The following is a 17298-nucleotide window of genomic DNA, read 5'->3' as shown; positions in this document are numbered from 1 at the left end:
AACTGAAAGTGACAGGGTTCACACGGATCGCCTGACACTCGTGTGGGTATGCTGCTGGCTGGATTCATGGTAAAGCCAGCCTTAATCTACAACTTAGACCGTCCTCATGCTTTAAAAAAAAAGAACAAAGATTGCTGCCTGTCTAATGGATGAGCCACCGGAAAACCTGGATCACAAAAGCCTTCACACGTTTCATCCCGAACATGAAGCTGTACCTCGCTGAATGGGGCCTGCCCTTTAAGGACTGTGCAGGAGGACTTGAACTAATACTCCCATTAAACAGTTTTTTTGGATTCATGCCAAGCGGAGAGGAACTTTTCACTACGAGTGCGGTATTGAAATTGAAATCATGTACAATTTTTTTTAATATATAAATTACAATTACCATATTTTCACGACTATATGGTCCACCGCATTTAAAGGCGCAGTGTCAGTAACTAGTGCTATTTCTGTATTTGACACACACGCAAGACGCACCGCTTTTAATGGCGCAGCCAGGCATGGCAAAACACACCAGCTTAAACATACGGACACGCTAAAAACACGTTTTTAAAAAGGCAACAAAAGCAAAACTGAGTTCGGTTGTACTTTATTTAGCTATTTTACAATGTACTCACGTCATCATCATCCACAAATCCATCAAAGTCCTCTTTCTGTGTCCGAATTGAACAATTGTCTAAATGAGTCATCAAAAACGCCGGGTTCCCTCTCTTCGTTGTCCGAGTCACTGTCATTGCCATGTGGCTCCACAGAAATGATGCCGGCTTTGGCAAAAGCTCGAACAACCGTGAAAGCAGACACGTTCGTCCAGGTGGCCACAATCCATTCGCAAATAGTAGCTAGCGTAACTAGCCCGGCACTGCCTGCCACCCTTCGTAAAGCTGTGTTGATGCCGATGTCCAGCGGTTTTCAAGCATCTGTTGTTAGTGCCTTTAACAACCGTGCAAGCAGACACGTTCGTCCAGGCGGCCACAATCCATTTGCAAATAGTAGCTAGCGTAACTAGCGCTTTAGTTAAGCCTCCGGGAATGACGGCAAGCTCAGAGTTCATTTTCGTGACTTGGTTTTTCACCGCTGCTTCGGGGGGCCTTAGAAACCAAACCGAAATTGTTTTGCAATAAACACATGCCCACACTATATACGGGTACCTTGTAGGGGCGTGCCTTTAGCGTCTGACCCCACCCACGTCCGCCTTCTCTCTATATAAGAAGCGTGTCGGCAAGAAGTGTTCTCAGTCAGGGTTTAGAGCAGGGGTCTCAAACTCAATTTACCTGGGGGCCGCTAGAGGCCGAGTCTGGGTGAGACTGGGCCGCATCAGGATTTCCACAAGAAAAGCGCTGATAAAACATTCCAACGTTATCAAATATCTTTATTTTTTAACAAAAAATGATGAATTAAATAAATTAACTTAAAGATGAATAAAAAAATCAATCAATCAGTAATACAAAAATAAAATAATAATAATGAGAGATATACACTGGCTGCCTAAGTAGAGAAAATGAATTATTTTTATTCCATTTCAAATGTCTGTATTAACAGCTCTTTAACCTTAACTTTCTGAACTTGAATGGAACATTGAACATGAAATATTCTGAACACGGCTTCTCTTGCCTACTCCTTGCTGCTAGAGACCTGGCAGCGCTTCTTCTCACATAGCTGAGTCACATTTGGCTTGAGGGAGGAAGCAGTGGAAACCCTCAGTAGAGCTTGAAGATGCTCATCAGTAAGTCTGGACCTGTACTTGGACTTATTGAAGTTTGAGATGGAGAAGAGCTTCTCACACAAGTATGTGCTCCCAAACAGGCTCATGGTCCGCTTGAACATTCGGGAAAGTTCAGGGAAGCTGGGGGTCATTTCTCTCAAAAATTGCCCAAGCTTGTCTGCTTCTCCACTCACCACCCTGAACTTATTTTTGAGTGCAGAGTTGCACTGCAGGTCAATGAGCTCCATTTGAAGCTCAGGAGGGGCATTTTGCACATCAAAGGAGAAGGGGTCCGCAAAAATTTGAAATGTGGCTTTGTGTGTCTTGAAGTCTGCAAATCTGTGATCAAATTCCTCCTGTAGCTTCGAAAAGGCCTCAACATACTTCTCACCACTGAATGGTGTGCCTGCATCCACAAGAGCCTTGCATGCTGGGAAATGGCAAAGGTTTGTCTGAGAGAGCTGGGCTTTCCATAACACAAGTTTAGTGCAGAATACTCTCACGTTGTCATAGGCAGCACTGACAAGTTGCCCCTGGCCTTGTAGCTTCTTGTTCAGTACATTAAGCTCATGTGTGATATCAACAAGAAAAGCCAAGTCCATGAGCCATTTGGGATCACTTAGCACAGGATCAATCAACTCACAAACGGCGTAGCTAGCTTTGACTGCTGCATTACTGTCTTTGGTAGCCTTCTTGAAGAAATCCTGTTGCCTCAGAAGACGTGTTTTAAGACTGGCAACCTGGTTGGCTCTCTGATCTCCCTGGTATTTTTCGTACTCCTCAGCATGTCTCGTAGTACAATTACGTTTCAAATTGTATTCCTTGTGCACCGCAACTTTTTCAGTGTAATTGAGACACGTCGGGGTGCCCCTGTGTTCAACAAAGAAATATTGCACTCCCCACTTTTCTTGAAACCGTCTGTGCTCATCACCGACCTTTCTCTTCACGGCAGGCTTTGAAAGCGACATCTCTGGGGCTCTGTAATATGTTTTTCCACTTGGAATGAGTCTCGGGTTGATCTTTCACATTCAGTCGCGCGGGTTTGTGGCGCATGTGCACTTTCGCTCTCCGTTTCAATCGCGGAGATGGCTACAGACACTGACACAGGCTGGATCACGGATCATAGCGCCTCATTCAGTTCTATGCTGAGAGCAGCGGAGGAGTGTGCGCGCCGAGCGGAGTGATTGGCCTCACGGCTTCTCCTCCGCCCAGCTGATTGGAGGAATGAATGAGTGAGTGAGCGAGGCACTGGACAGCTCGGCCGATGTCCCGCCCTCCAGAGCCGTATACCTCACCGTGATTGGTTCATTCAGCTCCGAACCAAAGTTCCCTCTAATTTTTTGTTGGTCTGAGCAGAAAGACAACCTCCCTGAGCGCACTGAGTACCAGTGTGAGCGACATCATCGGTACTCGGATGATTCGCCTAAAGACGTTTCGCCGACGGACGTTTGACAGACGGGCAGGTCGCCGAATGGACGTTCCACCGAACGTTCATTCGGACGAACGGAGGTTTCGCCGAAACGGGATTCGCGCGCTCGCCCCGCCGGATCGTGTGTGTACAAGTTTTTTAACCTCGGCCCGCGGGCCATATACGGCCCGTTAGGATTTTTAATCCGGCCCGCCGCCGGTGTTGTCCAAATTATAGTAAAAATCAATGTTTGTCTACCATCAATGGCAGCCCGGGAATAAGCACTCTTGGGCAGGCAGATGTAGCAGAACCGAGCCGTAAATTGACAGCAATCGGGTCAAATCCATCCTAAAACAGCATTTAATGATTAAATACAAATACAGTGGTACCTCGAGATACGAGCTTAATCCGTTCCGGGACTGAGCTCGTATGACAAGTTACTCGTAACTCGAGGTAAAGTTTCCCATTGAAATGAATGGGAAACAATTTAATTCGTTCCAACTCTCTGAAAAAAACACCAGAAACAGGATATTGGATTGAAAAAAAATGTTTTATTTCTTATAATTCGCCATATATTGACAAAGTAATAAATAACGAGTGGTTTAATAGAAATAAAGTGTTTAATCTAACTAAAATTGGCCGGATTTCGCCGAGGGGAGAGGGGCTTCGTTTTTTTTTTTCCTCCACACAACGCACTCGTAAACAGAACAAACACTCCACCCTCACGTTCGCTATCGACGGGCTGTTTGCTGTCGTACTATTCCCTTCAAAATATTCCGAAAATGATGCACACAAATGTCCTCACAATCGGAGAACGCACGACCACTTGCCAACGAGCAGCAAGCAGTCTTATCAGCGATCGCCCCGCTGCTCATGAGAGCTACAGGGGCGCTGGCTAGCGGCTCCTTTTAGCTTGTAGCATCTGTGTTTGCATCCCCTCGAACGGCGACTATGATAGAGTTGCTACCGGGGATGCTGTTGCGAGCCAGTGCCCCCGATGTTCTTATGAGCAGCCAACGAGCAGAGTCTTTTATCAGCGATCGCCCCGCTGCTCATGTGAGCTTCAGGGCGCTGGCTAGCGGCTCCTTTTAGCTTGTAGCATCTGTGTTCGCGTCCCATCGAACGGCGCCTATGATAGAGTTGCTACCGGGGATACTTTTGCGAGCACGAGTATACTTCATTACCCAGAAAGCCCTCTTTTCACCGCGCATGCGCGTTGTGCGTTTCCTGGTCTGAATAGCTCATCCGGTGCTCGTAAATATTGTTATACACGAAAGATATGCCAAAAAAAATGCCATGGCAACCTGGCTTGGTCGCATCACGAAACTTTGACCGCATCACGGGCGAATTATTCGATCGAAATTTCCCCCGTAAGACGAGCATTCCGTATGACGAACGGTCGTAGGACGAGGTACCACTGTACTGGATGATATCGCGATGGAGGCAAAAAAACGTCTATAGACGTCCATTCGCCAAACACCTCAAAATGCTCTCAAATTCGGTCAAATCCAGCAGAAAACAGCGTTTAATGATTAAATACAAATACTATTATTTGTATTTAATCATTAAACTAACAAATACTAGTACGACCTGTCCGTCTGTCAAACGTCCGTCGGCGAAACGTCTTTAGGCGAATCATCCGGTCACGACATCATCGTTGCTCGCTATGGGCACACCAGTATCACACCTGCCACAAGCAGGTGCATGTCAATGTTCCCTCTAATTTTTCATGTAAAACATGCTGTAAAACACGAAAAACATGAGTGGACAGAGCTACTGCCACTGGCTGCCACTTAAACGGCGCCATCATGGGGAAAGGGGTAAAAAAAAATTAAAAAAAAAAAAAAAATCGATTTTATTTTTTTATTTTTTACTGCGCGCCATATGATTGCTACTGCGCAGAGAAGACGAGAGTAGTGCGCAATTGCGCACGCACGCAGCTTAGAGGGAACATTGCTCCGAACACAAGTGTCATTCATATCAATTTTGCGGGCCGCACGAACATTAATCTTTCATATTAAGACGGGGGCCGCAAATTATCGTCCCGAGGGCCGCAGTTGGCCCGCGGGCCGCAAGTTTGAGACCCCTGGTTTAGAGCTTACACACGGCGCTCCGCATTATAAGGCGCCGTTTCTATTTTGGAGAAAATTTAAGACTTTTTAGTGCGCCTTATAGTCGTGAAAATACGGTAGATATTAACACATTAGTTTTCATATGATTATATTTAATATTTAATAAATTAACTTTTTGATAATTGTACTTGTGTACTTGTATTTTTGTATCAGGAAAGATGTGAAAACATGTAGCAGTGGCAGGCCATGCATTTCAGACCTAGGCCTTCAGTAGTGCTATGTCTGAATCAATCGAACCCTCAATACTAACTATTTTATGTGGAGTTTGCATGTTCTCTCCAGACCTGTGTGGGTTTCCTCTGGATTACTCCGGTTTCCTCCCACATTCCAAAAACATGCATGTTGATTGGACACTCTAAAATACCCCTAGGTATGGGTGCGAGTGTGCATGGTTGTCCGTCTCCTCGTGCCCTGCGATCGGCGGGTGACCCCCGCCTCTGGCCCAGAGTCAGCTGGAAGAGGCTTCAGCACCCCCCGCGACCTTAATGAGGATAAAGTGGTTCAGAAAATGAATGGCTATAAAACCTTTACTACAGCAACAGATGCGACACATAAAAAGTATCAATATTAACCTCAGAAAATTGAAATATTATTTAGGAATACAGCCACATTTTACTCACCAAAAATCAGTGCGTGCTGCGCTGCGTTACTCCCGTCTGTCGTCTCATCCACCGTTTCCGCAATGAGAGAAAGAAGCTCCACATAGTTTTCTTTGTTTTTGGATCCAGTGCTTTCATCGTGTCCCCAAAATGAAAGTTCCTGCTTGCCCCCCAAAAAAGACAGTCTATCAGTCTTGTTAATATTTCCCCATTTTTCTTCACCTTTTCGTTGTGGAGCTCCGTTTCCCTACACTCTCCACTCTAGCTTCGGAGTTGTCCGACCTTTCTTAATGATGTCCGGCTTTTCTTGAAAAGTCCGTCTTGAAATTGGGTTTGACAGTAAATCTGCAACCAAATCCTCTTCTTCTCCAGCCATTGCGGGTTGACAAAACTGTTAAATCAACACAATATATTTGCTTGTGCAGCTCGCTACAGATACAGTTTGGTAGCTCTGGCTAGTACACTTTCACTAGCCAAGCATAGTTTGTGAAAGCGATAACCTATCCCTACACCTGTGAAAAGGCCTTAGTGTTGCCAACTCAAATCTAATTGGTTAAAGCAACAGCTTTAGGTTTATTTTATGCTGCAGAGCCTGCAGAACTGATTGTTTCTGACCCTGGCTATGAAAACACTTCTGGAAGCAGCGCAAGCAGGGGAAAAGCAATGAAAGGAAGCTGACATTTTGGAATTATTCAATAAGTACAGTCATACCTCTACTTAAGAATGGTACAAAATTTTCAGGTTACAATTTTTTTATATGCAAATGAGTGACTTGACATACGAAAACGATGCAAGTTACAAAATTCTCCAAAAAGTAAAGGCATTTCCATATCTGTAATTTTATTTTGAAAATATTGTCGCGGATGCATTTATTCTCGCTTTAGAACATCGCTACCCTCTACTGGGCTCTCATTTCATTGCTGTCATTTGATTTCATATAATGACAAAAAAACATTAAATTCACTTGGTCTCACAACCATCACCATCCATGTTTCAAGATTCTCTCTTATTACGCGATTAAAAACCGTACAAATTCACGCGTCACATATTTTCTCTCTCTCACACACACACACAGGGCACAGATAAAAGTCTAAATTGTAGTTCAAAGTAGACGGCTTTTGCCCGTGGTAGAACGGGCTCTTGCCGCCATCTGGCGGGCAAACATGGGTATTACATCTAACAAAAATATCGGCCGTGGAGGGAACTATTTCAGCGGTACAGGGCACATTTTCATATGCTTTATTTATTTTAAGACATTAATAAATAATTTCCTTATATTTTTCTCTCATTTTTGTTTCCTCACATCTTTCATACAAAATTGGGATACTTTGACCAATTTTTAAGGGTTTAGTTGACTATTGTGTGAGGACGGTGGAACGAATTAGAGAATCTACATATAAAGTACAGCTCTACTTACGAAATTTTCAAGTTACAAAAAAAGTTCTGGAACCAATTAATTTCGTAAGTAAAGGTACGACTGTATTCATGGACAAAATACAGTGGTACCTCGAGATACAAGCTTAATGCGTTACGGGACTGAGCTCGTATGTCGATATTCTCGTAACTCGAACTAACGTTCCCATAGAAATGAACTAAAATCAAATTAATTCGTCCCAACCCTCTGAAAAAACACCCAAAACAGGATATTGGATTGGAAAAACATTTTTATTTGTTATAATTTGCCATCTATTAACAAAGTAACAAATAACTAGTGGTTTAATATTACTAAAATGTGTTTAATAGTACTACAATTACACGATTTTCAAAGGGGGAGAGCGGGACGGACAGAGAGGGGGGGGGGGGCTTTTTGCACAGCAACGCACTCGCAACAACATAAACAAATTTAAATGAACTTTGATTACGATGCGGACACGCTCAAAAATACATTTAATCTAACCTTACACTAAACTTAATTCTAATTTTGTTTTCAATGTTGATACCTTTCTTCTCCCGCGGGGCTTGGCTTCATTTGCCCCGCCTCCACCCTGACTGCATGGCAACGCGCTCGTAACATAATAAACAAATTTAAATGAACTTGGATTATGATGCAGACACTCAAAAATAAGTTCAATCGAACCTTACACTAAACTTAATTCTAATTGTATTTTAAATTTTGATAACTTTCTTCTCTCGGCCGGGGCTATTTGCCCCGCCTCCACCCTGACTTTCACATGCAACCTAGATGTTTGCTTTTGTATTCCCTTCAAAATATTCCCATAACGATGCACACAAATGTCCTCACAATAGGATAACGCATGACCACTTGCCAACGATAAGTAGTATATACGCCATTCGCACTGACTAATGGGGGAAAAACATGCAACGCTCCGCCCAGTGCTCGCAGTGACATTATAGGAGGGAGTTTCGACCACAGAGACATTACACGAGGGAGTTGCGACCACAGAGACATTACACGAGGGAGTTGCGACCACAGACATTACACGAGGGTGTTGCGACCACAGAGACATTACACGAGGGAGTTGCGGGGAGAGAGACAGTGCCCATGATGTTCTTATGAGCAGCCTCTCGCGTCCGCTGTCTCCTCGTATATCAAAATGTGTCTCGTATCTCAAGATAAATATTTGCCCAACATTTTACTCGTATCTCAAATTGCTCGTATGTCGGGGCACTAATGTCGAGGTACCACTGTATATTTAACATCATTATGTGATTCTGATTTTTAGGTCAGCAGAGAAGGCCTTGCAGGCCCTGACCGTCCACCACTGACATGTAGTATGGTAGTAATAATGGGGGTGATAATACTCTGGTTTTTCGATTATTGCGGCCATGTCTGGTATACATGATCCACGAAAATCAAGGGATTAGTATATTTGAATACATTACATTAATCATTATATATTAATACATTAACAATCTTTGCTAGGGGTTCCAGCTTGTCGGAAATTTTGCGCTGCTACCCTGAGATGAAGTTTGTCAACGACAAGGGCAAAGAGGTGACGGAGTACAACAACAAGTATTGGCTCATGCTCAGTGAGGTTGACACGGCTGCTGTCTACCCCCACAAAGGCATGCAAAAGTAAGCAGTCTGTGTCTATTACCTATTTTGACTTCTAAAACTGGCAGCGACCATTCTTTTCAAGCTGCTCCCAGTTGAAATAGATTAGACATGCATCACTAAATGGCCGCCATCATTTGATGTCAGCTAATAGTGAATGGTGTTTTGTGTATTTGGGCCTAGGGAGGAGATGAAGTGGCGACAGTGGGCGGACGATTGGCTGGTGCACCTGATCTCGCCCAATGTGTATCGCAGCACTGGCGAGGCCTTGGCGTCCTTTGATTACATTGTGCGCGAAGGCAAGTTTGGCATCGTGGAGGGTGTTTTCGCCAAGTATGTTGGTGCCGCTGCTATGTTCATCATCGCCAAGCGTCTCAAAAGCAGGTGAGGTGTCAGGTTTGCCATTAGACCACAAAAATTGCATAAATAAAGAGGAAACACACCCTACTGGATTTTCACTTGCAAGGAGAACGGACATTGATGACCGCTCTCCAATGGTGTTCTGACCTTACACTTCTTTTTTGTCACTTAATTACATTCCGTGGCCCTGATTACATGGACGTCTCAACTCTAAAGGGATGGATATTGGATATTGGGTATTGGATAACTTTATTCATCCCATATTCGGGAAATTTCATTGTCACAGTAGCAAGAGGGTGAGAATGCAGATACAGTGGTACCTCGACATACGATCGTAATCCGTTCCGAGACTGAGATCGTATGACGAGGTTCTCGTAACTCGAGCGGACGTTTCCCATTGAAATGAATGGGGGAAAAAAAATAATTCGTTCCAGCCCTCTGAAAAAACACCAAAAACAGGATATTGGATTGGAAAAAATGTTTTATTTCTTCTAATTCCCCATCTATTAACAAAGTAACACATAACTAGTGGTTTAATAGAAATAAAATGTGTTTATCTAACTAAAATTGGGCGGATTTCGCCGAGGGGAGAGGGGCACAAAAGGGGCGGGGGGCTTCGTTTTTTTTTCCCCACACAACGCACTCGTAAACGGAACAAACAGTCCCCTCCCGTTCGCTATCGATGGGCTGTTTGCTGTTGTACTATTCCCTTCAAAATATTCTGAAAATGATGCACACAAATGTCCTCAAAATCGGATAACGCACGACCACTTGCCAACGAGCAGCAGTCTTTTATCAGCCATCGCTCCCCTGCTCATGGGAGCTTCGGGGGCGCTGGCTAGCGGCTCCTTTTAGCTTGTAGCATCTGTGTTCGCATCCCCTCGAACGGCGCCTATGATAGAGTTGCTACCGTGGATGCTATTGCGGGGAGTTGCGAGCCAGTGCCCCTGATGTTCTTATGAGCAGCCAACGAGCAGCAGTGTTTTATCAGCGATCGCTCCGCTGCTCTGGGAGCTTCGGGGGCGCTGGCTAGCGGCTCCCTTTTAGCTTGTAGCATCTGTGTTCGCATCCCCTCGAACGGCGCCTATGATAGAGTTGCTACCGTGGATGCTATTGCGGGGAGTTGCGAGCCAGTGCCCCTGATGTTCTTATGAGCAGCGAACGGGGAGACAACAGTTGGAACCTTCACGAGGTGTCTCCCGAGAGGCCGCCCGCCGCGGCCTGCGAATCCAACACAACCACCCAGAGATGCCACCCAGGAACATGGCGCCCTATGTTTTTCATCCAGCCGGAGATGTCCGCCCTGCCCCACACCTCCGGTTACTCCTCCTAAGGGCAGGCGACGTCGAGGAGAACCCGGGACGTACCTGCCCGGGATGCTCTAAGACGATCCGTCGTGACTTCACCCCACTGGTCTGCAACGCTTGCCGACGAAATTTCCACAGGACCTGTAGCGGCCTGACCCGAACCCAGATAAAGAGTCATCAAGGCTTTCTCTGCGGATCCTGTTCCGGAAATGCCGTTGTGCCGTCACTTCCGCGCACAGCCTACGTGGGACCGAAAGAAAAATGCTGTGTCTGCAAAATCTCCTTCTCCCCTACCATCTCCCCCATCCCCTGCTCAAACTGCCCCAACAAATCCCACCGCTCTTGCTCTGGACTACCTCGCTCCCAAACTAATGCAAACTGGCTATGCCCGACCTGCTCACCACCCCCGACACAACAATCCTCCACACACCAAACAGCCATAACAACACACCAACCTATAAACGCAAACTGCCCCACCTGTAATAACAAATTAATCGTTTCACGCTCTCCCCTGACATGTAGATCCTGCAAACGTGGATTCCACCTCAAATGTGCCCCTGAAACCAGACACGCTTTAACCATACTTCGCAGGAACAATAACTGGTGCTGCCAGAGCTGTCTGAACCTGAAACCCTCCCACCCTCAACAACCCACAGATAGGATTGCCGATCTACCGGAGGCACGGAAAGCCGGTCTCACCATCCTTCAATGGAACTGTGACTACCTGGCGACCAAGACTACTGAACTGAAAGAGGTGACGGCACGTCTAAAAATTGACATCCTCCTCCTCCAGGAAACAAAACTGGGACTCGAAGACCCGACGCCTCAGCTCGACGGTTATAACGTGATTCGCCAAGACCGTGAGGGCTCAGGCACAAAACAGCGACGAGGCGGGGGTCTCCTTGTCTACCTGAGATGCGGCATCCCCTACTCCATCCTTCCAGCGTCCCTATCAGGCCCCCTCGAACTCCAGCATATTCACATTCCCATCGCCCGCAGGCGGCACCTCTCACTGGTCAACGCCTACATCCCCCCGGCGACATCGGATTATTGTCCTGCCCCCCAAGATTTCTCCTGGTTAAACTCGCTCCCCACGGAGCATGGCCTGATCTGCGGGGATTTCAACGCGCACCACCCGACCTGGGATATACTTGCCAAGACAGATCCCAGGGGTAACGCAATCCATCAATGGGTCGATGACCATGACCTAACTCTCCTTAATGACGGCGTGTGGACACGAACTGCCAGATACCAACAAGGAGCAGGCATGAGTGCCCCCGACCTAACGATCACTGACCCCACCACGGCCGAACATCTGCAATGGGAACCCATTGACGAGATGACCTCCGACCACAGACCGATTCTGATTAGGTGGAACCGTGCTCTCCGTGTCGAATGCCAACAAAGAAGAGTACGACCCAACTTCTCGAAAGCTGACTGGAAGAGGTATCGTACCATCCTCATGGATCGCCTACCCGTAATCTCCGCAGCAGCCACAGCCCCGGAAAAACTCCCTCTTAGTGCAACACATGAAAGAGGCAGCAGCACTTACAATACCGGTCAAAGTTATCCGCCAGAAGGAGCTCCCATGGTTGACACAGGACCTGAAGGACCTCATCCGCGAAAGGAATCGACTACGTCGAGACCTCCAACAAAATAGGAAAGAATGGATAGCACTCTGTCAACAGATCAAACAAAAAACCACTGAAGCGAAAAGGAACGCATGGCGCTTACACCTCACCAAGATCGCCGAGACAAGATCTACGGGACAAGCCTGGTCCTTAGTAAAATCCCTCTCAGGCACCAAAACACAACAATCTGGCGAGTCCCTGGTCTACAAGAACAAGGAGTACGTGAGTGACCGAGCCAAAGCAACAGCATTTATCAGGGAATATGCCTCGGTCAGCGGACGCAAGAGTGACAAGCGGAGCAGACGAGCAGTGTGTTCTCTACGTACATTTACCCGCAGACTGCTCGGCTCACCGATAAGTCCTCGAGCTCCCGTTCACCGATACTGAACTGCAGACAGCGCTGTCCCAACTTAAAGCGGGTAAGGCAGCTGGACCCGACGACATAGCCCCGGACCTTCTAAAAAATCTTCCGGTAAACATCCTTCCCGAACTACTCCATATCGTCAACACCAGCTGGCTAGAGGGCTGGTGTCCACAAGCTTGGCGAGTGGCCACCATCATCCCTTTCCTCAAAAAAGGGAAGTCACCAAAGGACGTTGGGAACTACAGACCCATCGCCCTCACCTCTACGCTTAGCAAAACAATGGAAAGGCTCATCGTGAACCGTCTCGCCTGGTGGTTGGAAGATGAACAGCTTCTCAGCCACTGGCAAGCCGGTTTTCGAAAGGGAAGAAGCACGACGGACCAGGCCCTGCGACTGTCGCAGTTCATCTCTGATGGCTTCCAGTCGACTCAACGGCAACGCACGCTTGCACCATTCTTTGACTTCAGCAAGGCATTCGACCAGGTATGGAGAACAGGTCTCTTACAAAAAATGGCAGACCTGGGGGTCCCCTACCGCTTCATCAGATGGATCGCCAACTGGCTCACAAATCGCACAGCCAGGGTCAGGATCAACAATACCACCGGCAGGAGCAGAACCTTCAAAGAAGGGCTCCCCCAAGGCTCGGTCCTGTCACCCCTCTTATTCATCATCTACATTAATGACCTCCTCGACAAGTTCAACGACTCCACCCTGGTCAGCGCCTATGCAGACGATCTGGCTCTTGCTTGTCGGGGTAGGAACAAAGAGGAGGTGGAAAGCAGACTTCAAGCGGAGGTTGAAAAAGTCTGGAGGTGGAGTTCCGAGGCACACCTAAACCTTAACACCACCAAGTGTGAGGCGTCATTTTTTAGCCTGGACTCAGCTGAGGCCAAATGGCAACCAAATATCTTAATAAATGGCGCCACCCTCAAGCATAACCCCACCCCCACTTTTCTTGGTGTATCTTTTGACCGACAACTCACGTTTGCAGAGCAAGCGAAAAAAGTCCGCCAAACCATGTCCAAAAGAACGAACCTCCTCCGCAAACTCAGTGGCACATCCTGGGGTTGGCAACCAAACGACCTTAGAACGGTGTATATTGCCACCCAGAGAAGTCTTGCGGAGTACGCAGCACCGGCATGGGCCCCCTGGCTGGCCCAAACTCACCTCAAATCCCTTGAAACCGCCCAACTGGAAGCAGCCCGCGCCATAACTCACCACCTCAGGTCTACCCCCACCGAAGCAGTCCTACATGAGGCACATCTCACACCCCTCTCATCCCGCCTCAAGTTACAAGCACTTCTTAAGGCGGATGCCTGGAACCAGCTGCCTCCTTCTGATCCCCGACACCGCCTCCTCCATGAAAACGTTAAAATGCGTTTGCAAAAGAAGCCAGACTGGCGATCATCGACCCTTCCCCGTCTTACCGCTCTCGAACTCCATACCCCTTGCACATACTCTTCCCATCCCTGCCCACCCTGGCTATTACCCCCCCCCCATGCGGGTCTCTAAACACATGCCGACCATCACCCAAAGAGATAAGGCAGAAGAGCTCATCAGAAGCATGGGTAAACCGGACCTACAGATCTTCACAGATGGATCCACCAAAGAAGGCACTGCGGACGGTGGTGCAGGTTTTGTCGTCATTAAGGAGACTGCAATCATCCACCAATGGCATGGTGCCACTGGCAGCCGCAGCAGCTCCTACCACTCTGAAAAAGTGGCACTGACCGAGGCACTCTCCTGGCTGAGGGAAACAGCAGACTGGCAGACATCAATTATCCTCAGTGACTGCAAATCGCTGGTCCAAGCTATGGGAAACCCCCATACGCAAGACCCCGCCATTCGGAGACTTCAGGGTGACATCGCCCTTTTCCCTCCGCCTAAGCGACTGCAGCTACTGTGGATCCCGGGCCACTGCAACATATGCGGAAACGACCTGGCTGATGCCCTAGCTAAACTTGGCTCGTTAGATGACCAAACCAATACCCCCCCGGACGCAGCCACAAGACGTGCCATCATCCAACGTGAAGATCGCTCCCCCCCCCCTCTCCCACCCCCGCCTTTTGCAGACCTACACTACAAAAGTCACAGAGGAAGAACTTGCCCTATCGAAAGGAGACCGCACAGACCTGATTCGTTTCCGCAGTGGACACCACCCCCTGCTCCGCCGTTGGCTCCACCTTGTGGGGAAATCCGACTCGGATCGCTGCCGCCTGTGCGACGAGGAAACAGAGTCGTCTGAACACTTATGGCTCCGCTGTCCGGCCTTAATGACCGAACGCTACCATCGCGGCTTGGGCAACTCCCTGGATGAACTTATCCGTGTTCCAGTGGCAGCTCTAGCGCTGCTGAGGGTAATCCTCAGGCGCCTGAGGTGAAAAAGAAGAAGAAGAAAAATGAGCAGCGAACGAGAAGTAATATAATAGTCCTCGTATTAGATAAAAATAACAGGAAATGCAGCAGCTGAGCTTACCCACGTATTGATTGTGGGTAAAGTTTTATTCTGAGAAAGAGTGCCATTGCCTGTCGGCGTTGTGTGCACGAGTATACTTCATTACCCAGAAAGCCCTCTTTTCCCCGCGCATGCGCGTTGTGCATTTCCTGGTCTGAATAACTCATTCGGTGCTCGTAAATATTGTTATACACGAAAGATATGCAAAAAAGACAGTGCCCTGGCCACCTGGTTTGGTCGCATCACGAAATTTTGATCGCATGACGGGCGAATTATTCGATCGAAATTTCCGTCGTAAGACGAGAATTTTGTATGACGAGCGGTCGTGTGACGAGGTACCACTGTATAGGAAAGGCGTTTTAGACATAGATGGATAGGTAATAAGTAAGTTTATAAATAAATACATGAATAAATATATAAATAAATAAATAAGCGTGTTGCTGAAATATATATATATATAGATATATACATATATATTTATATATATATATATATTTCAGCAACACGCTTATTTATTTATTTATATATTTATTCATGTATATGTATATATATATATAGATAAATACATATATATTTATATATACATACACACACGCATACACACATATATACAGTTGTGGTCAAAAGTTTACATACACTTGTGAAGAACATAATGTCATGGTTCTCTTGAGTTTCCAGTTATTTCTACAACTCTGATTTTTCTCTGATAGAGTGATTGGAACAGATACTACTTTGTCACAAAAAATCATGATGTTTGGTTATTTTGTGACTTTATTATGGGTGAACAGAAAGAAGTGATCAAATCTGCTGGGTCAAAAATATACATACAGCAGCGCTAATATTTGGTAACATGTTCCTTGGCCATTTTCACTTCAATTATGCGCTTTTGGTGGCCATCCACAAGCTTCTGGTTGAATCTTTGACCACTCCTCTTGACAGAATTGGTGCAGTTCAGTTAAATTTGATGGCTGTCTGACATGGTTTTGTTTCTTCAGCTTTGTCCACAAGTTCTCAATGGGGTTTAAGTCAGGACTTTGGGAAGGCCATTCGAAAACCTTAATTCTAGCCTGATTTAGCCATTCCATTACCACTTTTGATGTGTTTGGGGTCATTGTTCTGTTGGAACACCCAACTGCGCCCAAGACCCAATCTTTGGGCTGATGACTTTAGGTTATCTTGAAGAATTTGAAGGTAATCCTCCTTCATTATCCCATTTACTCTCTGTAAAGCAACAGTTCTATTGGCAGCAAAACAGCCCCACAGCATAATACTACCACCACCGTGCTTGAAGGTAGGCATGGTGTACTTGGGGTTAAAGGCCTCACCTTTTCTCCTCCAAACATATTGCTGGGCATTGTGGCCAAACAGCTCGATTTTTGTTTCGTCTGACCACAGAACTTTCCTCCAGAAGGTCTTATCTTTGTCCATGTGATCAGCAGCAAACTTCAGTCGAGCCTTAAGGTGCCGCTTTTGGAGCAAGGGCTTCCTTCTTGCACGGCAACCTCTCAGTCCATGGAGATGCAAAACACGCTTAACTGTGAACACTGACACCTGTGTTCCAGCAGCTTCTAATTCTTGGCAGATCTGCTTTTTGGTGATACTCGGTTGAATCTTCACCCTGCTGACCAATTTTCTCTCAGCAGCAGGTGATAGCTTGCATTTTCTTCCTGATCGTGGCAGTGACAAAACAGTGCCATGCACTTTAGACTTACAAACAACTGTTTGCACTGTTGCTCTTGGGACCTGCAGCTGCTTTGAAATGGCTCCAAGTGACTTTCCTGACTTGTTCAAGTCAAGGATTCGCTTTTTCAGATCTATGCTGAGCTCCTTTGACTTTCCCATTGTAGCGTTTGTGGGCGTTTGCATCCAATGAGCCCTATTTAAATGGCCTCAGAGAAGTCACCATCTGTAGTCACTCATAATCACTCACAAGAAGTTAAGAAGCCATGCTATGAAGCTCATTTCACTGACACAACTTTCTAAGTCACCAAAATTGCTAATTCATGTTGCTGTATGTATATTTTTGACCCAGCAGATTTGATCACTTTATTCTGTTCACCCATAATAAAGTCATAAAATAACCAAACTTCATGAATGTTTTTTGTGACAAAGAAGTATCTGTTCCAATCACTCAATCAGTTAAAAATCAGAGTTGTAGAAATAACTCAAGAAACTCAAGAGAGCCATGACATAATGTTCTTCATGTATATATATATATATATATATATATATATATATATATATATATATATATATATATATATATATATATACCTACATACACAGATGTACATGTATGCATATGGTAAGTCTTAACACTCAGC

General features: G+C 46.2%; 1 protein-coding gene across 6 annotated transcripts in view; it reads left to right on the top strand.

Annotated features, from left to right (window-relative positions):
- Positions 1 to 17298, top strand: part of ptgesl (prostaglandin E synthase 2-like) — a 58138-nt gene that overhangs the window by 27459 nt on the left and 13381 nt on the right. For all 6 annotated transcript variants that reach the window (XM_077599846.1, XM_077599844.1, XM_077599843.1 and 3 more), the window contains 2 exons: positions 8726 to 8878; positions 9041 to 9241. In XM_077599846.1, the coding sequence (XP_077455972.1) occupies positions 8726 to 8878; positions 9041 to 9241 (354 nt within the window). The remainder of the gene's footprint in view (positions 1 to 8725; positions 8879 to 9040; positions 9242 to 17298) is intronic.

The sequence above is a fragment of the Stigmatopora argus genome, chromosome 5 (genome assembly GCF_051989625.1).
Source record: "Stigmatopora argus isolate UIUO_Sarg chromosome 5, RoL_Sarg_1.0, whole genome shotgun sequence".
Lineage (NCBI taxonomy): Eukaryota > Metazoa > Chordata > Actinopteri > Syngnathiformes > Syngnathidae > Stigmatopora > Stigmatopora argus.
The sequence above is the reverse complement of the archived record's forward strand: the minus strand, read 5'-3'. Positions and strand labels throughout refer to the sequence as shown.